The following is a 22,380-nucleotide window of genomic DNA, read 5'->3' as shown; positions in this document are numbered from 1 at the left end:
TGATTATTTTTTCTATAGTTTAGAAAAAATTCCTACCGTCCACAAGTTTATCAGCGATTAATATTTCTTCTTCTTCCTTCTCTTTTTCCTCTGGTTTTGTAACTACCATCGATGTTAATGGAGTCACAAACTTAAACTTCAGTGACAGCTCAAGCGCCTGCGCCGTTAGGTTTGCTTTTTCGGATGGGTCTGCGTAAAGCCTAAAATTAAATAATTTTGAGGAATAAAATAAAAATTGTTTAAATATTTAAACAAATAATGAGCTCTGAAGTAGACATATGTAATCACAGACCATATTTAAATCCATATAATGACCCCTATAATGACCCCTAGTCTAAGTTTGTAGTCTAACAAAATTCACGTAAAGTAATGTTTCTTCAATTAATATTTCTAATCTTCCTTGTTATATTCAAGTCATATAACATTTCCAACATGTAAAAAGAATGTATTTCAAACAGGCATCACCCCTGATGAAAAGGCGTATCCTCAAAATGTTACCATATAATGGTGTGTGGTTGTGCACACTTAACCAATTCTATAACAAATTTTCTGATAATTGGAACTATACTGCATCGTGAAATTTGTAAAAAGTTCTTCCTTTCATGCACTCAAAGTGAATGTTATTTGTTGGTAAGTGTTTAAAAAGCATTATTGCTTGTCATGTTGAAGATATCAAAGCCAATAAAATAAATAAAAAATATTAATTGAAGCATTGTGTGAATTGTGTTATGCCATTGTGAGATTTAAGGAATTTGGCGAGAATCTTATACACACATATGGGCCCCCGTTGTACAATTGAAGGTGTTGTCCCAATATCTTTAAAGGGTAAGGCCACAATGGTCATCATTTTTTTAATATACTGAAATGTAAAATTGACCCTTTTTACATACCTTTTTTCCAGTAGCTGCTGAATGGTGAGATATGCCCAGAGTCGCTCTGTAAAGTCACCAAAGATGTATTGCTGCTTCTTGCTCACATCGTCCATGCTTGGAAGCTGAACATTTTCAGTGTATTTCTTGGGTTCATCAGCCTATGAAAAATACATTATTGCATTAGGTTCCAGGAGTAGTTTCTTAGGGCTTGATAATGGTATATCAAAACAAGGTACAAAATAATATAGCATGAGTGTGGTTTCATGAAGACAGCCCTTTTATAAATTGAAGTTGGTCTCATGATCTGCCTATTATTTTGAGAACGACTTCAGAAACCACAGAAAAATTGGAATATTAAAAGTCGGGAATTCAAGTGAAAAGCTAACCTTATTTTCCATGAATGGTCAGGGTCCCGTGATGCAGTATTTAGTCAGTATTATATCAGTATAGTATATTGTATCTTTGTAACTAATGAACGCAAACCATTTCATAAACTCCCACTGCCTAACCTGCCCCTTCCATGACCTGTGTCTCTCGAGTCTAATAGAAAATCCAAACCAGGTAAAAAATCCCACAACTACACACATAATCTGTACTTACACCTTCTGCATTTACATCCACAAAAAATGAGTTCAAGTCGTTATCTGTTACACGTCCGGCAACGACAATTTCACTCCCTTCAAAGTAATGTTTGAAGTTGTTCTCAGTGAGGTCAGCGATTGCGTTCTCCGGATACTGCATTTCTATGTTAATCAATGTAGGATTTGCAATTTCATTATAAAAGCCCTAAAGTGAAAAAAAAAAAAAAAAGAGAAAGGAAACAATCAACATGTGCATAAACACACGTATATACATATATTTGTGTAAAGAGATAGATGTGTGCGTATATACAGTACAGACCAAAAGTTTGGACACACCTTCTCATTTAAAGATTTTTCTGTATTTTCATGACTATGAAAATTGTACATTCACACTGAAGGCATCAAAACTATGAATTAACACATGTGGAATTATATATTTAACAAAAAAGAGTGAAACAACTGAAATTATGTCTTATACTCTAGGTTCTTCAAAGTAGCCACCTTTTGCTTTGATGACTGCTTTGCACACTCTTGGCATTCTCTTGATGAGCTTCAAGAGGTAGTCACCGGGAATGGTTTTCACTTCACAGGTGTGCCCTGTCAGGTTTAATAAGTGGGATTTCTTGCCTTATAAATGGGGTTGGGACCATCAGTTGTGTTGTGCAGAAGTCTGGTGGATACACAGCTGATACTCCTACTGAATAGACTGTTAGAATTTGTATTATGGCAAGAAAAAAGCAGCTAAGTAAAGAAAAACGAGTCTCCATCATTACTTTAAGAAATGAAGGTCAGTCAGTCCGAAAAATTGGGCAAACTTTGAAAGTTTCCCCAAGAGCAGTGGCAAAAACCATCAAGCCCTACAAAAAAACTGGCTCACATGAGAACCGCCCCAGGAAAGGAAGACCAAGAGTCACCTCTGCTTCTGAGGATAAGTTTATCCGAGTCACCAGCCTCAGAAAATCGCAGTTTAACAGCAGCTCAGATTAGAGACCAGGTCAATGCCACACAGAGTTCTAGCAGCAGACACATCTCTACAACAACTGTTAAGAGGAGACTTTGTGCAGCAGGCCTTCATGGTAAAATAGCTGCTAGGAAAAAACTGCTAAGGACAGGCAACAAGCAGAAGAGACTTGTTTGGGCTAAAGAACACAAGGAATGGACATTAGACCAGTGGAAATCTGTGCTTTGGTCGGATGAGTCCAAATTTGAGATCTTTGGTTCCAACCATCGTGTCTTTGTGCAATGCAGAAAAGGTGAACGGATGGACTCTACATGCCTGGTTCCCACCGTGAAGCATGGAGGAGGAGGTGTGATGGTGTGGGGGTGCTTTGCTGGTGACACTGTTGGGGATTTATTCAAAATTGAAGGCATACTGAACTAGCATGGCTACCACAGCATCTTGCAGCGGCATGCTATTCCATCCGGTTTGCATTTAGTTGGACCATCATTTATTTTTCAACAGGACAATGACCCCAAACACACGTCCAGGCTGTGTAAGGGCTATTTGACCAAGAAGGAGAGTGATGAGTTGCTACGCCAGATGACCTGGCCTCCCAAGTCACCAGACCTGAACCCAATCGAGATGGTTTGGAGTAAGCTGGACCGGAGTGTGAAGGCAAAAGGGCCAATGAGTGCTAAGCATCTCTGGGAACTCCTTCAAGATTGTTGGAAGACCATTGCCGGTGACTACCTCTTGAAGCTCATCAGGAGAATGCCAAGAGTGTGCAAAGCAGTCATCAAAGCAAAAGGTGGCTACTTTGAAGAACCTAGAATATAAGACATAATTTCAGTTGTTTCACACTTTTTTTTCTTGTGCTCAACTTATATACTAAATAAATATACAGTATATTTATTTAACATTTATGAAACCAACAAGAAACAAAAACTTTTTTTTATTTAATTGTCCTCCAGGCATTGAAAAGTTATGAAATTTTGTAATTAACTTTACTACCTTATTTTGCCTCCTTTTCTCCCAAGCACCATGGTGCTGTGCTATTTCAGCTGCCCAGTGTCATAGCAGTAACTCACACGCATTCCCAGAGCCGAGCTACCCATTGCATTCGCCGCTCTGCTCCTTCTTGTGTCATGCTGCTGCGCTGAGTACCTCATACAGCATTTCAAACTCTGCTGCATATTCCTGCTGTATCCACCTAGCTATAGGGAACCTACAGGGTTTGGTTTCCACAGACTATCCTCTGCCAGCATGGGATATATTAGGCTCCTCCTCCTGTTCCTTGCCAGAACTTCGGTTCTTGTTCCTATCTGTCTCCAGCATCCAGTCTACAGTTTTTGTGTCATCTCTCTAGTGTCTGACCTCTCCACTCCTGATCTCGGCATAGTTTTGTGAACCTGTGCTGCCTGCCCCGACCTCAGACTCTGACTTTGCTTCTGTCTTCCCCCCTCTGTGCTCTGCTTTCCTGCTCTATCTGTGGGTCAGCTGCTGCAGGTCTGGGGACTGGCCTGGATTGACATCTGGTGACTACCTGTGGTCAAACTTATCCTCACCACCAGAGGCTCTAGCAAAAAACAGGTAGACACTTAGTCATACCCCTCCAGGACACACCACCACTGTCACACTCAGTTCATGGTCCTTTAGAAGCTACTTTTATTTGCTGCTTAGGAAGATCACACCCTGCATTCCAGTAATAAATGTTTAGGACTTCTCTCTAAGCTTCTCTACTCCATACTCATGTAGTCAGACAGGAATTTTTTTTTACTTTACTACACTGCAATCAAGTAATCAAAGTACATTATGATATTTTATAACAATGCATATTTTATAACTTTGCCTGATAATCAAATTAACAAAAAGGATTTAGTTAAAGACCACAGATTTGTGTGTATATTCTTTGGCCTGCCAACAGGGTCACCAACTTTATATTTTTTCTATTATTTGTGTCTAGATTAGATTCCATTAATAGGAGTATTACAGTTTCAGCAAAGCTTTTTCACTGAATGATAAAATGTTTTACAAACTTCTAATTCTGTATCAGCTTTTAGTTTTAAAGATCTCAGTTTCAGAAAGAAGATAGACACAAAAGTGTTCTGCTTCTCACAAGACAGAGCTTTGATAGCTATACAGTTAGACCCCCCACACACAGACTGACCAAAGAGGGTGATCAGTAATACGCACAGAGAGATTAGTAATACGATCATACTGAGCGCATAAAGTATTTGTTCTCGGCAGCACATGCGCTGACTACACAGGAGAATGTACTGCCAAGAATTGTGGTTTTTAATAGTTTTCGGAGTATATATAGATGAGATTCACAGGCCCCCTGAGGAAGTATTCACGAAACGTGCATTGGGGCAGAGGGAAGCACAGTCAGATGCTGCAGCAGTACAAAGGATCTTCATGATTCTGGACTTCTATAGGAAAAAACGCTTCATTTTTACTTTTTTATATGGTATCTTAGGCATTTGCACATAAGCACAAAAACGGCCAGTTGGCCTATACATGTACTCTAATTACATGCACTTGCACTTTCTAGTCCATGTGGACTCTCAATACAGCTAATTTTAATAGGGCTTTGATTATGCATAGTATGTATATAACCTATTGAATCTAAGAAAAAAAAACCTCTGACATGATCCATTTACTGATCAATGCATCTTATTACTACTAATTTATCTAGGGATCATATAATCTGCTGTGCAGCCCCTCACACAAGAGGAAACTTCTGTTTTGTTTTATTATTGCTAACTGTTTTGCTGATGTTAAAATTAATGAAATAAAATATACTGTTTTTTTAAACAATTTCCCTTAAGTAGTTATCTTTCTATGCCCTTCCCCCCCGTATGTGGATTGATTAGAGGCAATATATTTTGATTTGAATTAAGCTATTTATGGTACCACTTTACTTGGACACCCTTTGTTTGATTTAATATATACAGGAAGATTTTAGCAAAAGCAGTTGGATTGTTTATGACTATGTAATTAATATTTCTATGTGATCGGCTGTTCGGTGTCCATTGACAGTAGTTTTGCTTTTTTACCTTTTTACCTATTTTAATTTATCATTAGATAAAAGTTAATTTTTATTATTCGGGATCTCTTCATATTTTCATGAACATGGTGTAATATGGAAGTTTTGTGATAGTGCTTTAAACATGACATCAGCTATGCAGCCAATGCTCGACACCGGAAGCAGCACAAGAGATGAATGTGTTGGACCAGGGGATTTTGAGTACAATGTGGATTGTTATTATTTAACAAACTGAATCTGAGGCAAAACATTGTTTGAAAGGGGACAACCCCTTTAATGCATATTGCTACTGTAAAAACTGAAGCAGCAAACGTTAAGAAAATGAAAAGTTGTGTCGGTCTCAAAACTTTTGGCCACAACTGTACAATCGCACCGATTCACTGAGAAAGGTGTTTCCGAATGAAAATGAGAGTTGGAATAGATTCACCAAATATGGTCCCTCTTAGGAGCTGGCGTACATTTCTGGTGCAAATAATGATGACGAGTTTGCCTTACCCTATCATATCCCAGCTTCACCTACTTTAGAGGAACTAGCCAGGACTTATATAAAAAAGTTACAACATTTTAGAGCAAGTTTGAATTGTGCTAAAACATAGTAAACATTTCAAGAAATTTTATGCTAGAATATAGTTGAAAATTTCTTTATAAGTTGAGGTCAAATTGCTTTGTTGAGTGGAATTGGCAATTGCAGCTTCTGTGTAAATAGCAGAATGGCGCTGGTATCTATTGGTTCTAATTAGCAGCAAATAAAGGCAACTACCATCATTTATCTGTTTAGAATTAATTAAAATGTATATAATTCGCTCTTCACTAGAGCTGAGTGAGTATAGAAGGCTTAATAATCACTTATTTGGACTTGTCATATACAACAGTTTATATGGTCCTAATCTAAAATGTACAAAAACGCAAACAGATAAAAATACAACTTAATTCAGACACATAGCATATTGCACATTAATTTAAAAACTGAGGTATAGGTAAATAGCAGCGGTAAATTTCCATATACATAAAATAGTCTAACAACAGAGGAAAGTATTCACTTATAAAATAATGTAAGATTAGAGGTGACCCTCGTAATACCAGCCCCAGTCCAGCAATGAGAGGGATTGTGTATAGATCCTCCCGGAGAAAAAATTGAAAAGTTTTCTGAAACGCGTTGGTTGAATTTTGATCCATCAAGCAATCTGTACTTGCTCTGAGAGCGTGACATCATGAACACTTTCTCCACTCAAAGCCTCTATCAGCTGTTTTTCTCCTGGAGGATCTGTGCTGAGCGCACACCACCGGCCGTGGCCATGCTCAAGCACTATTTACAGCACGCACAATCCCTCTCGTTTCTGGACTGGGACTGGTATTACAATGTACAACTCTAATCTTACATTATTTTAGTAGACTTTCTTCTGTTGTCGGACTACATTATGCATATGGAAATTACCTGCTGCTATCTACCTAAACCTCAGTTTTTAAATTAATGTGCTATGTCTCTGTATTTTAATTTGTATGCATTTTTATACATTTTAGATTAGGACCATATAAACTGTTATACATGACAAGTCCAATTAAGTTACCGTATATACTCGAGTATAAGCCGACCTGAGTATAAGCCGAGACCCCTAATTTTGCCACAAAAAACTGGGAAAACATAATGACTCGAGTATAAGCCTAGGGTGGAAAATGCAGCAGCTACTGGTAAATTTCAAAAATAAAAATAGATACCAATAAAAGTTAAATTAATTGAGACATCAGTAGGTTAAGTGTTTTTGAATATCCATATTGAATCAGGAGCCCCATATAATGCTCCATACAGTTCATGATGGGCCCCATAAGATGCTCCATACAAAAAATATGCCCCATATAATGCTCCATAAAGGTTAATGATGGCCCCATAAGATGCTCCATAGAATAATATGCCTCATATTCTGCTCTATAAAGGTTGATGGGGTGGGTCTGGAGCGGGCGCTCTCCCCACGTTGTCAGCTGGCAAGGTACTCATCTGGGTAAACTTTGGGAATGTGCACTACTTGGCTACTTATTATTGCGGGCTCTGGCTATGGAGTAGTTACTACCTGGGATTGTGTCTACGGAGTGCACAGTGATTAATATTATTCTATATCCCCAGTTTGCTTTGCCTGCCTGTTGATGTGGGGTGTGTGCCCTGTCTTCATGTGTACTATGCATCATGTTTGCAGTTTTTAACCCACTATTTCCTTTGTATTCCTTGTTCTGCTGTATTTATATTTAATAAAGATTTTGTTATTTCTTTCTGGACTTTTTTGCACCAATTTGTCTGTGGTTTTGCTCCATAAAGGTTGATGGCCTCATAAGATGCTCCATAGAATAATATGCCGCATATGCTGCTCCATAAAGGTTGATGGCCTCATAAGATGCTCCATAGAATAATATGCCGCATATGCTGCTCCATAAAGGTTGATGGCCTCATAAGATGCTCCATAGAATAATATGCCGCATATGCTGCTCCATAAAGGTTGATGGCCTCATAAGATGCTCCATAGAATAATATGCTGCATATGCTGCTCCATAAAGGTTGATGGCCTCATAAGATGCTCCATAGAATAATTTGCCGCATATGCTGCTGCTGCGATTAAAAAAAATAAAAATGACATACACATCTCTCGTCGCTGGGCTCCAGGTGCAGGGGTCGCTGCTGGCTCACGCCCCCGGCACTTTCGATATTTACCTGTCCCCTTTCCACTGCAGCGCGCCGCTGGGTCTTCCAGGTCTCTGCAGTGACTGTTCAGGTAGAGGGAGCGCACTAAACACGTCATCGCGCCCTCTGACCTGAACGTCACAGCCAGAGGACGCGGAAGGCACAGCCTGGCGGTGGAACAGGGACAGGTGAATATCGCATGGCTCACCCTCCCCCGTCATACTCACTCCCTCTTGGCGCGGTCTCTGCTTCTTCGATGGTCTCCGGCGCTGGCAGCTTGTTCCTGTGTTCAGCAGTCACGTGGTACCGCTCATTAAAGTAATGAATATGCGCTCCACGCCTATGGGATTGGAGTCGTGCCCATATTCATTACTTTAATGAGCGGTACCACGTGACCGCTGAACACAGAAAAAGCTGCAGGCGCCAGAGACCATCTGAGAAGCAGGGACTTGCAGAGATCGCGCCGGGAGGAGGTGAGTATGATGTGGCAGCCGCCACTCCTGCCGCTCCCCCTCCCCTGCCGACCCCCTGAGACAATGACTCGAGTATAAGCCAAGAGGGGCACTTTCAGCCTAAAAAAATGGGCTGAAAATCTCGGCTTATACTCGAATACATACGGTATTATTAAGCGATCTATACTCACTCGGCTTATAGTGAAGCGCAAATTATATACATTTCAATTGAAACTTCTGATTGGTTGCAGCAGTCACATGCCTGTCCCGGCCAGAGGATGAATCATAGAAAGAAGATTCTGAAGTCTCCGGTCCAAAGCCAAAAACCAGTTTGTGATTTCAAGACTTCTAATAAATGTATCTTCAGACTTGCTGTGTTATCACCTTCCTTCACCGGGCAGCAATCTCTAGCGATATAGATTTCCAGTTAAACTGCACAACTTCTGAACAGGTAAGAAATCCGTGCTGCCTCCAGCTTCATAAGTGAGTGTGTGTATCCCTCACACCCCAGATAATTAACCACCAAAGTGCCTCCATAACCTCTCCTTCAGTAAATAGGGGACCTGGACAGCGTCAGAAAAGTGTGTTGGGGATTTGAAAGGTACAAATATACAATTTTTTTTTTCTTGCCTTTTTTTTTTTTAAAACAATCATTAGTAGACGGCCCCTTTAAACCAATACATAGTTACCAAGTACCAATACGGGCAGCACAGTGGCTCAGTGGATAGCACTGCAGCTTTGCAGAGCTGGAGTCCTGGGTTCTCACCTTGGACAACATCTGCAAAGAGTTTGTATGTTCTCCCCGTGTTTGCGTGGGTTTCCTCCGGGTTCTCCGGTTTCCTCCCACATTCCAAAGACATACTGATGGGGAATTTAGATTGTGATCCCCATTGGGGACAGCGATGATAATGTGTGCAAAACTGTAAAGCGCTGTGGAATATGTTAGTGCTATATAAAAATAAAGATTATTAAAAAATAAAGATTATTAAAGATTATTAATACATGCACAAAATTGCTAAAAGACATCAGAACCAAAACGCTGTGATCATAAAGAAATTGAAAGATAAATCTCAATTGCAATGTATTATACAAACATAAGAGTTAAATAGCACTTTGAAACAGTACCTGCAACTGCAAATGTGCATCTGAGTCTTCATATATGCGACGAGCGATTCCTGAATTTTCTAACGCTAACTTTTCCAGAAAAGGAAAATCAACACTATGGCCAAAACCAAGACTGTACAAGGTGTATTTCCCTTCAATGGCTTTCCTTACGTTCTCTTGGATTTTTGAAGGGTTCGATTCACCTAAGAGAAAAAAAAAACAAAACACAATTTTCAACATTTTAATCTGTATTTCAAAAGAAATTATGTTTTTCAATGAAAGCAAAGAGCAAACAAACTGCCAAAACACTCACTCGTGCAGTAGATTACATCAATGTTGTCACTGGTATTAATATTTTTTTAGGGCCACAAAAAGAAAAAAACGCTACTTATCATTGTATCAGGGACCCAAAGTGTACGGATTTCCTCTGTAGGTAGTAGGGATGAAAGAGTGGAGAAAGGAAACAGAGCATCCAGTAAGAGATTCCTCCATAATACTTTACTTTAACTCCTCAAAATTGTAAAAACGGAACATCTGAATATGAGCTTCATTACATATCCAGTATATAATGTATATTATATATTTTGTTTACAATGTTTTATAGTCATTTTTAGTACATATACCATAGCATATGTAATAATTGCAACTTTTATAGATTTTGTTATGTTATTTATGCAACCCCAATTACAACAAAATTGGGACATTGTATAAAATGTAATGTGAACAAGAATGCAATGATTTGGAAATCTTATAGCCATATTGTATTTACAGCATAACATAGAACACAGATCAGATGGTGAAAGTTAGATATTTTTCCATTTCAGTTGAAAAGACTAACACATTCAGAAATTGATGTCAGCAACACAAAAACGTTGGTACAGGGTTAAAAGAAAAAGGGTGGAAAAGTGAGTGGTACTACTGAAAACCAGCTGGACGGTCAACTTTCAACTACGGTAAGTAAAACAACCGTGTGTAAAAAGAGCATGTTAGAGAGGCAGAGTCTCTCAGAAGCAAAGATGGTCAAAGGTTCCCCAATCTGAACAACTATGTTTAAAAATTATATAACAAATTCAGGGAAATGTTTCTCAACATAAAATTGGAAAGTGTTTGAATATCCCACCATATACAGTACATAACATCATAAAAAGATTCAAATATTCTGGAGAAATCCACGTGCACAAGGGACAAAGATGACTGTCAATATTGGATGTTCATGATGTACTCAACCCAATAAAAAACAGGCATGATTGGGTTGTGAGAATCACTGCATGGGCTCAGGAATACTTCCAGAAATCAATGTCTGTGAATAATGATTGTCTGCAATCCATAAATGGAGAAGAAGCCATATATCAGCACAATGCACAAATGCTGCTGTCTTCTCAATTATAATGGACTGAGGCAAAATGGAAAACTGCACTATGGTCAGATGAACCAAATTTGAAATTCCTTATAGAAATCATGCATGACACGTCTTACGATCTCAATAGGAGAGGAACCGTCCAACTTGTTATCAGCGCAAAATTCCTGCACCTCTAATGGTATGGGGTTGCACTAGTGCCCAAGGCATGGACAGCTTACACATCTAGAAAGAGCAGGCCGGAGCGAGCCGTCCCCTCCCCCACAGACGGCTTACGTGCAGGCCGACATGACAGGGGTTTGGAGCAGTAGGGTAGAGGGTGTGGTTATTTAAGGGGAGGGGGGTGTTATGCATAAAGGGGGGTTTATAGGGCAAGTAGGGGGTGGGGTTAGCCAGTTCCCACTCTGGAAGCGACAAGGAGATCCCGCCCTCCCACCCTGCTTTTTGTTGTAGGGTTTTCAGGTTTAGTTGTTTTTGGGTCATGGTGGCTTGAGGCGATGGGAGGGGTCCTTGGAGTTGGTGCTAAATTGGCCTGGGGGATCCGTCGGGATACGGATTCTTCAGTTGGTGTAAACTTTGGTTTCGGGTCAGGTGGTTCGGGGGGGGGATCTTGGCAACGGTGGGCCGGATTCCCAAGTTTTAAGTGGACATGGTTAACCCTTCGGTTTTTCTGTCCACTCTCTATTATGGTTGTCCTCCAGTTTGGAGGTTCAAGGACCCCTCCCCACGTTATTTTACTGTTATTTTGTATGTTTATAATAAAGACCGCTGTGGCCAATTATGGGTGTTATTCGGCGACAAATACGGGGTTGTTAGGGACAAAGCAGGGAAATTCCTTCTGGGTTATCGAGCAATACCAATGTCAAGGTGCTATCAATGCTGAGCATCAGTTAGAGGGTTTACAACATATGCTCCATCCAGACAATGCCTATTTCAGGGAAGTCCTTGCATATTTCAGTAAGACAAGCTACAGAGTTCAGGTGATGAACTGGCTGCCTGCAGTCCAAACTTTTCATGAACAGAATGTAGCATTTTTAAATGAAAAATCCAGCAAAAAAGACCCAGGACACTGGAGCAGTGAGAATCCTACATCAGACAAGAATGGGACAACATTCCTATCCCAAAACTCAGCAACTGGTTTCCTCCCTTTCCAGACATTTACAGCTGTTGCAAAAAGAGGGGATGCTATATAATGGTAGATGCCGCTGTCTCGTGGGCCGGGGTACTCGGTAGCCGGGCAGGCAGTCTATCAGGGATGTCACAGTGGCGATTGCCCAGCACTGTAGCCCTGACCGGAAAAGTGAAAGGGGAATATTCACAAGGGATAATAGTTTATGGTTTTATCATGATGCCAGCTGAGGTGTCTGGCCAGGGATGGCCAGCGCTGCAAGTGGGGTCCCCAGGGGATAGATGGTAATGCAGCAAGATAGATCCCTCCCCTCTGCAGGAGCATGCACCTGGGGCAATGATGGGAGTTTTAGTCATGGCTGCCACTAGGAATTTCGGGGTCCCATACTGGCAAAATTTTCAGGGCCCCCTTTAGACTCCACCCAGGCTCCACCCCCCAGCCCCGCCTCCACCCCTTGAACTGTCCACAGTCAAAAGATTTTTAAAGCTTCCACCACGACAGGGTCGGGCCCTACCCTACTCTAACCTATTAAACATTTGTTAAAGTATCCAATACAATTTAGGTATATTTTTATTTATTTTTCAATTTTTAAAATGACCAATACCACATACAGGGGACAAATAACACCGCACCATGACCAGACCACATATTACCACCATATGATCACCAATAATACCACATACAGGGGACAAATACCACCGCACCATGACCAGACCACATATTACCACCACATAGTGACCAAATAATAGCACATGTAAGGAACAAATACCGCCACACCATGGCCGAACAACATATTACCACCACATAGTGACTGAATACTACAATACTGATCAGTAATAAAAAAAAAACCACAATACTAATATCAACATAAGTACCAGTATTCACAGGAGATCTGTACTTAGTATGCAGTGTCTGTGTACAGGTAATACAGTGATCACCGGTGACATTATACACTGGTGCTCTGTATATAGTGTATAATGTAAAGGTAATTCAGTGATCACTGGTGACATTGTACACAGGACCACTGTATATAGTATACAGTGTATAGCATCAGTGTACAGGTAACACACTGACTCACCAGTGACGTCTCTAGGTGAAGACCTTCATCTTTGCTTTTATTCTTCATTCAGCACAGACCGCCATCACTTCTTCCAGCCAGGGCTTGTCTCTGCAGGAAATAACAGTTATCTGGAGCACCGCTTGCAGAATACATTACTTATTTTTTCCCCAAATTCTAAACTACAACAGATGAAGAAAAAAGCGACAGTGTTGGTCTGCACAGTAACAGAACCGCCCCACCCCCATTTAAAACAGTATCCTAAAAAAATAAAATAAATACATTACTGCAGTAATAATATCCCTTAATTAGCCCCTATGGTAACAATATTCCCCATCCTGGCCCCTGTGTGTCTCATTCCTGGCTCCAGCCATATGTTCTCCTATCCTGCCCCCATGTGATGTCTGTTGTGAATTCCGTTCTCGAACTCCCTCCTGTGGTCATGAATGGTACTTCGGCGAGTTCTGTCCGTGGACTCCCTCTGGTGGCTGTGAGTGGAGCTGCTCGTTCTGAGATTCCTTCCTCAGCTGCCCTCGTTTACTGCTAGGCTGGCTTCTCTATTTAACTCCACTCAGATCGTTACTTCATGCCAGCTGTCAATGTATTAGCACTGGTTCAGATCTCTCCTGGATCTTTCTGATGACCTGTCTACTCCAGCAGAAGCTAAGTCCCTGCTAGTTTATTTGTTGTTCATTGTTTTCTTGTCCAGCTTGCTATCATGAAATTGCCTTGCTAGCTGGAAGCTCTGGGATGCAGAGTGGCACCTCCGCACCGTGAGTCGGTGCGGGGGTCTTTTTGCACACTCTGCATGGTATTTTGTAGTTTTTTGTGCTGACCACAAAGATACCTTTTCTATCCTCTGTCTGTTTAGTGAAGTCTGGCCTCCTTTGCTGAAACCTGTTTCATTCCTGTGTTTGTGACTTCCATCTTAACTCACAGTCAATATTTGTGGGGGGCTGCCTTTTCCTTTGGGGAATTTCTCTGAGGCAAGGTAAGGCTTTATTTCCTATCTTTAGGGGTAGTTAGCTCTTAGGCTGTGAAGAGGCGTCTAGGCAGAGTTAGGTACACTCCACGGCTATTTCTAGTGTGTGTGATAGGATTAGGGTTTGCGGTCAGCAGAGCTCCCACTTCCCAGAGCTGGTCCTGTTCTACAGTTTAACCATCAGGTCATTCCGGGCGCTCCTAACCACCAGGTCCATAACAGTACAGCTGGCCCGCAAAGTGTTAATGCATCTCAATAGAGGGATAAGAGAAGTTCTGAGACCATTTTTTTTTCTCTGCAGTGTGTTTTGTCTTTCTTTTCCCCTTAACCTCTGGGTGGTTCAGGACTCAGGTGCAGATATGGACATTCAGGGTCTGTCCTCTTGTATGGATCAACTCACTGCAAGGGTACAAAGCATTCAGGATTATGTAGTTCAGAATCCAATGTTAGAGCCTAGAATTCCAATTCCTGATTTGTTTTCTGGGGATAGATCTAAGTTCCTGAATTTCAAAAGTAATTGTAGACTGTTTCTTGCTTTGAAACCCCGCTTCTCTGGTGACCCCATTCAGCAAGTAAAAATCATTATTTCTTTGTTACGTGGCGACCCTCAAGACTGGGCATTTTCCCTGGCACCGGGAGACCCTGCATTGCGTAATGTGGATGCGTTTTTTCTGGCGCTTGGATTGCTTTATGATGAACCGAATTCAGTGGACCAGGCAGAGAAAATCTTGCTGGCTTTGTGTCAGGGTCAGGATGAAGCGGAGGTATATTGTCAGAAGTTTAGAAAGTGGTCTGTGCTTACTCAGTGGAATGAGTGTGCCCTGGCGGCAATTTTCAGAAAGGGTCTTTCTGAAGCCCTTAAGGATGTTATGGTGGGGTTCCCCACGCCTGCTGGTCTGAATGAGTCTATGTCCTTGGCCATTCAGATCGATCGGCGCTTGCGTGAGCGCAAGGCTGTGCACCATTTGGCGGTATCTTCTGAGCAGAGGCCTGAGCCTATGCAATGTGATAGGACTTTGACCAGAGCTGAACGGCAAGAACACAGACGTCAGAATGGGCTGTGTTTTTACTGTGGTGACTCCACTGTTATGATCCTGGTGGTAAGGATAACCGATCTGACCTGATAAGTAACCAGAATATCGGACTAGCTCTGGGGATGTGGGAACTATACTGACCGCAACCCTGATCCTATCCACACACACACTAAAGGCAGCCGTGGAGCGTTTCCTAAAAACCTAGACGCCTCTTCACAGCCTGAGAAACTAGCTACCCCTAGAGAGAAAGCAAGCCTCACTTGCCTCAGAGAAAACCCCAAAGTTTAGACAGCCCCCCACAAATAATAACGGTGAGTGAAGGGGAAAGCACAAACGTAGAATTGAAACAGGTTTTAGCAAATGAGGCCCGCTAATACTAAATAGTCAGAAGATAGCAAGGGATCTGTGCGGTCAGTACAAAAGCTATCAAAAATATCCACGCAGAGAATACAAGAACCCCCACACCGACTCACGATGTGAGGGGCGCACTCTGCACCCCAGAGCTTCCAGCAAGCAAGAAAATCACATATAAGCAAGCTGGACTGAACTCATCATATAGTGAGAAACATGTTCAAGGAAACAATGAGCAAACATGAACAAGCAAGACTTAGCTTCTCCAGGAGGAGACAGGTCACAAGCGAAGTCCAAGAGAGATAAAACCAGGACTGAATACAACGACAGCTGGCAAAAAGTAAAGGTCCAGGTGGAGTTAAATAGGAGCCAGAGTGGCAGAAAACCAGGCAGCTGGAACCCAGATACAGACCAGCCGTATCGCTAAAGGCCACCAGAGGGAGCCCAAGAACAGAACTCACACAGTACCACTCATGACCACAGGAGGGAGCCCGGAAACGGAATTCACAACAGTACCCCCCCCTTGAGGAGGGGTCACCGAACCCTCACCAGAGCCCCCAGGACGATGAGGACGAGCCAAATGAAAGGCACGAACCAAATCGGCCGCATGGACATCAGAGGCGACAACCCAGGAATTATCCTCCTGACCATAGCCCTTCCACTTAACCAAATACTGAAGCTTCCGTCTCGAAATACGAGAATCCAAGATTTTCTCTACCACATACTCCAATTCTCCCTCGACCAACACCGGAGCAGGAGGATCAACAGAAGGAACCACAGGCACCACATACCTCCGCAATAATGACCGATGGAACACATTATGAATAGCAAACGATGCTGGGAGGTCCAAACGAAATGACACAGGGTTGAGGATTTCTAAAATCTTATAAGGACCAATGAAATGAGGCTTGAACTTAGGCGAGGAAACCTTCATAGGAACATAACAAGAAGACAACCATACCAAATCCCCCACACGAAGTCGGGGACCCACACAGCGACGGCGGTTAGCAAAGCGCTGTGCCTTCTCTTGTGAAAACGTCAAATTGTCCACCACGTGGTTCCAGATCTGCTGCAACCTATCCACCACAGAATCCACCCCAGGACAGTCAGAAGGTTCAACCTGACCCGAGGAAAAACGAGGATGAAACCCAGAATTACAAAAAAACGGCGAAACCAAAGTAGCAGAACTAGCCCGATTATTAAGGGCGAACTCCGCCAAAGGCAAAAAAGTCACCCAATCATCCTGATCAGCAGAAACAAAACATCTCAGATAAGTTTCCAAGGTCTGATTAGTTCGTTCGATTTGGCCATTCGTCTGAGGATGGAAGGCCGACGAAAAAGACAAATCAATGCCCATCTTAGCACAAAAGGACCGCCAAAATCTGGACACGAACTGGGATCCTCTGTCAGACACAATATTCTCAGGAATACCATGCAAACGAACCACATTCTGAAAAACAGTGGAACCAAATCGGAGGAGGAAGGCAGCTTAGGCAAGGGCACCAAATGGACCATTTTAGAAAAATGATCACAAACCACCCAGATGACAGACATCCTCTGAGAGACTGGAAGATCCGAAATAAAATCCATGGAAATATGCGTCCAGGGCCTCTTCGGGACGGGCAAAGGCAAAAGCAATCCACTGGCACGAGAACAGCAAGGATTGGCCCGAGCACAAATCCCACAGGACTGCACAAAGGAACGCACATCCCGCGACAAGGAAGGCCACCAAAAGGACCTAGCCAACAAAATCCCTGGTACCAAAAATTCCCGGATGACCCGCCAACACTGAAGAATGAACCTCGGAAATAACTCTACTGGTCCATCTATCCGGGACAAACAGTCTCTCCGGTGGACAACGTTCAGGTCTATTCCCCTGAAACTCCTGCAGCACCCGTCGCAAATCAGGGGAGATGGCAGACAAAATCTCCCCCTCTCTGAGGATACCAGCCGGCTCAGAAACACCCGGAGAGTCAGGCACAAAACTCCTAGAAAGGGCATCAGCCTTTACGTTCTTTGAACCCGGAAGGTATGAAACCACTAAATCAAAGCGGGAGAAAAACAGCGACCATCGAGCCTGTCTAGGATTTAATTGCTTAGCAGACTCGAGATAAGTCAAATTCTTGTGATCCATCAAGACCACCACACGATGTTTGGCTCCCTCAAGCCAATGTCGCCACTCCTCAAAATGCCCACTTCATTGCCAACAACTCCCCATTACCAACATCATAATTCCGCTCGGCAGGCGAAAACTTTCTAGAAAAGAAAGCACATGGCCTCATCACAGAGCCATCAGATCTTCTCTGCGACAAGACAGCCCCTGCTCCAGTCTCAGAAGCATCAACCTCGACCTGGAAAGGAAGAGAGACATCCGGCTGACGCAAGACAGGAGCTGAAGAAAACCAACGTTTCAGCTCCTGAAAGGCCTCCACGGCCGCAGGGGACCAATTCGTCACATCAGAACCTTTTTTGGTCAAATCCGTCAAAGGCTTAACCACACTAGAAAAATTTGTGATGAAGCGACGGTAAAAATTAGCAAAGCCCAGGAACTTCTGAAGACTCTTCACTGATGTAGGTTGAGTCCAGTCATAAATAGCCTGGACCTTGACTGGATCCATCTCAATAGTAGAAGGAGAAAAAATAAAGCCCAAAAAGGAAACCTTCTGGACTCCGAAGAGACATTTAGAGCCCTTTACAAACAAGGCATTGGCACGCAGGACCTGAAATACCATCCTGACCTGCTTCACATGGGATTCCCAATCATCAGAAAAGACCAAAATATCATCCAGGTACACAATCATAAACCTATCCAGATACTCTCGGAAGATATCGTGCATGAAGGACTGGAACACGGAAGGGGCATTAGAAAGCCCAAAAGGCATCACCAAGTACTCAAAATGGCCTTCGGGCGTATTAAATGCCGTTTTCCATTCATCGCCCGGCTTTTGTTGTGAAATTGGATTCTGGGCTCCCCCGGTGGCCACTTGTGGAATTGAACTTGTGTGCATCATCCCCTCTGTTCACCTGCTCCTATCAGTATGTGGGAGTCGCTATATAACCCTGCTCCTCTGTCAGTTTCTTGCCGGTCAACAATGTAATCAGAAGCCTTCTGTGCTTGTTCCTGCTACTAGACAACTCCCAGCTAAGTTGGACTTTTGTCCTTGTGTGTGTTTGCATTTTGTTCCTGTTCACAGCTGCTGTTTCGTTACTGTGTCTGGAAAGCTCTTGTGATCGGAAATTGCCACTCTGGTGTTATGAGTTAATGCTAGAGTCTTAAAGGAATTTCTGGATGGTGTTTTGATAGGGTTTTCTGCTGACCATGAAAGTGTCCTTTCTGTCTTTCTGCTATCTAGAAAGCGGACCTCGATTTTGCTAAACCTATTTTCATACTACGTTTGTCATTTCATCTAAAATCACCGCCAATATATGTGGGGGCCTCTGTCTGCCTTTTGGGAAAATTTCTCTAGAGGTGAGCCAGGACTGTCTTTTCCTCTGCTAGGATTAGGTAGTTCTCCGGCTGGCGCTGGGCATCTAGGGTTAAAAAAACGTAGGCATGCTACCCGGCTACTTCTAGTTGTGCGGCAGGTTTAGTTCATGGTCAGTATAGTTTCCATCTTCCAAGAGCTAGTTCTCATATATGCTGGGCTATGTTCTCTCGCCATTGAGAATCATGACAGTTTGACCGGCGCAAAAAAGGGTTAAATTACTGGCTGAGAAAGGAGAGAAAAAAGAAGTCTGCTACAATTTTTTTTTTTTTTTTTTTCCTCTAGTTCTGAGTGTGCTCTTAATTGAATCACTTGCTAGTCTGCCTATACTGCAGCCTTCCTCTCTTTCTCTCCTTCTAATCCTTGAATGGCTCTGTGTTCACCTGTTTCAAATGGATCTTCAGAGTGTAGCTACAGGTTTGAATAATCTCGCCACAAAGGTACAAAATTTGCAAGATTTTGTTGTTCATGCACCTATGTCTGAGCCTAGAATTCCTTTGCCTGAATTCTTCTCGGGGAATAGATCTCACTTTCAAAATTTTAAAAATAATTGCAAATTGTTTTTGTCCCTGAAGTCTCGCTCTGCCGGAGACCCTGCACAGCAGGTCAGGATTGTAATTTCCTTGCTCCGGGGCGACCCTCAAGACTGGGCTTTTGCATTGGCACCAGGGGATCCTGCGTTGCTCAATGTGGATGCGTTTTTTCTGGCCTTGGGGTTGCTTTATGAGGAACCTCATTTAGAGCTTCAGGCGGAAAAGGCCTTGATGTCCTTGTCTCAGGGGCAAGATGAAGCTGAAATATACTGCCAAAAATTCCGCAAATGGTCTGTGCTTACTCAGTGGAATGAGTGCGCCCTGGCGGCGATTTTCAGAGAAGGTCTCTCTGATGCCATTAAGGATGTTATGGTGGGGTTCCCTGTGCCTGCGAGTCTGAATGAGTCCATGACGATGGCTATTCAGATCGATAGGCGTCTGCGGGAGCGCAAACCTGTGCACCATTTGGCGGTGTCTACTGAGAAAACGCCAGAAAATATGCAATGTGATAGAATTCTGTCCAGAAGCGAGCGGCAGAATTTTAGACGAAAAAATGGGTTGTGCTTCTATTGTGGTGATTCAACTCATGTTATATCAGCATGCTTTAAGCGTACTAAGAAGCCTGACAAGTCTGTTTCAATTAGCACTTTACAGTCTAAGTTTATTCTATCTGTGACCCTGATTTGTTCTTTGTCATCTATTACCGCGGACGCCTATGTCGACTCTGGCGCTGCTTTGAGTCTTATGGATTGGTCCTTTGCCAAATGCTGTGGGTATGATTTGGAGCCACTGGAGGCTCCGATACCTCTGAAAGGGATTGACTCCACCCCATTGGCTAGTAATAAACCACAATACTGGACACAAGTGACTATGCGTGTTAATCCGGATCACCAGGAGGTTATTCGCTTTCTGGTGTTGTATAATCTACATGATGTTTTGGTGCTGGGATTGCCATGGCTGCAATCTCATAACCCAGTCCTCGACTGGAGAGCTATGTCTGTGTTAAGCTGGGGATGTAAAGGTACTCATGGGGACGTACCTTTGGTTTCCATTTCATCATCTATTCCCTCTGAGATTCCTGAATTCTTGTCTGACTTTCGTGACGTTTTTGAAGAACCCAAGGTTGGTTCACTACCTCCGCACCGGGAGTGCGATTGTGCCATAGACTTGATTCCGGGTAGTAAATACCCTAAGGGTCGTTTATTTAATCTGTCTGTGCCTGAACACGCGGCTATGCGAGAATATATAAAGGAGTCCTTGGAAAAGGGACATATTCGTCCTTCGTCATCTCCCTTAGGAGCCGGTTTTTTCTTTGTGTCTAAGAAAGACGGCTCTTTGAGGCCGTGTATTGATTATCGACTTTTGAATAAAATCACGGTTAAATATCAATTGTCCTGGAGTGGATGCTGTGGTGGAGAGGTTGCATCAGATTTGGGGGCAGGTGGTGGACAATTTGAAGTTGTCCCAGGAGAAGACTCAGCTTTTTGCCAACCGCCGTCGTCGTGTTGGTCCTCGGCTTTGTGTTGGGGACTTGGTGTGGTTGTCTTCTCGTTTTGTCCCTATGAGGGTTTCTTCTCCTAAGTTTAAGCCTCGGTTCATCGGCCCGTACAAGATATTGGAGATTCTTAACCCTGTGTCCTTCCGTTTGGACCTCCCTGCATCCTTTTCGATTCATAATGTTTTTCATCGGTCATTGTTGCGCAGGTATGAGGTACCGGTTGTGCCTTCCGTTGAGCCTCCTGCTCCGGTGTTGGTTGAGGGTGAGTTGGAGTACGTTGTGGAAAAGATCTTAGACTCTCGTGTTTCCAGACGGAGACTCCAGTATCTGGTCAAATGGAAGGGATACGGTCAGGAGGATAATTCTTGGGTCACTGCCTCTGATGTTCATGCCTCCGATCTTGTCCGTGCCTTTCATAGGGCTCATCCTGATCGCCCTGGTGGTTCTGGTGAGGGTTCGGTGCCCCCTCCTTGAGGGGGGGGTACTGTTGTGAAATTGGATTCTGGGCTCCCCCGGTGGCCACTTGTGGAATTGAACTTGTGTGCATCATCCCCTCTGTTCACCTGCTCCTATCAGTATGTGGGAGTCGCTATATAACCCTGCTCCTCTGTCAGTTTCTTGCCGGTCAACAATGTAATCAGAAGCCTTCTGTGCTTGTTCCTGCTACTAGACAACTCCCAGCTAAGTTGGACTTTTGTCCTTGTGTGTGTTTGCATTTTGTTCCTGTTCACAGCTGCTGTTTCGTTACTGTGTCTGGAAAGCTCTTGTGATCGGAAATTGCCACTCTGGTGTTATGAGTTAATGCTAGAGTCTTAAAGGAATTTCTGGATGGTGTTTTGATAGGGTTTTCTGCTGACCATGAAAGTGTCCTTTCTGTCTTTCTGCTATCTAGAAAGCGGACCTCGATTTTGCTAAACCTATTTTCATACTACGTTTGTCATTTCATCTAAAATCACCGCCAATATATGTGGGGGCCTCTGTCTGCCTTTTGGGAAAATTTCTCTAGAGGTGAGCCAGGACTGTCTTTTCCTCTGCTAGGATTAGGTAGTTCTCCGGCTGGCGCTGGGCATCTAGGGTTAAAAAAACGTAGGCATGCTACCCGGCTACTTCTAGTTGTGCGGCAGGTTTAGTTCATGGTCAGTATAGTTTCCATCTTCCAAGAGCTAGTTCTCATATATGCTGGGCTATGTTCTCTCGCCATTGAGAATCATGACAGGCTTTATACGCACAAGATTATAAGCTCCTCGAAGATCTATCTTGGTGAACCACTTAGCCCCCCTAATCCGAGCAA

General features: G+C 43.0%; 1 protein-coding gene across 1 annotated transcript in view; it reads right to left on the bottom strand.

The window, feature by feature from the left end:
* LOC143787842 (inter-alpha-trypsin inhibitor heavy chain H3-like) overlaps positions 1-22,380 on the bottom strand; it is a 107,606-nt gene that overhangs the window by 28,188 nt on the left and 57,038 nt on the right. Inside the window, exons 11-14 of the mRNA XM_077276943.1 lie at positions 9,685-9,866; positions 1,473-1,658; positions 891-1,030; positions 37-200 (exon numbers count right to left, since the gene is read on the bottom strand). Coding sequence (XP_077133058.1) covers positions 37-200; positions 891-1,030; positions 1,473-1,658; positions 9,685-9,866 — 672 coding nt within the window. The remainder of the gene's footprint in view (positions 1-36; positions 201-890; positions 1,031-1,472; positions 1,659-9,684; positions 9,867-22,380) is intronic.

This window comes from Ranitomeya variabilis, chromosome 8, assembly GCF_051348905.1.
Source record: "Ranitomeya variabilis isolate aRanVar5 chromosome 8, aRanVar5.hap1, whole genome shotgun sequence".
In the NCBI taxonomy this organism is placed as follows: domain Eukaryota; kingdom Metazoa; phylum Chordata; class Amphibia; order Anura; family Dendrobatidae; genus Ranitomeya; species Ranitomeya variabilis.
Note: the sequence above shows the minus strand (reverse complement) of the source record. Positions and strands in the feature narration are given on the sequence as shown.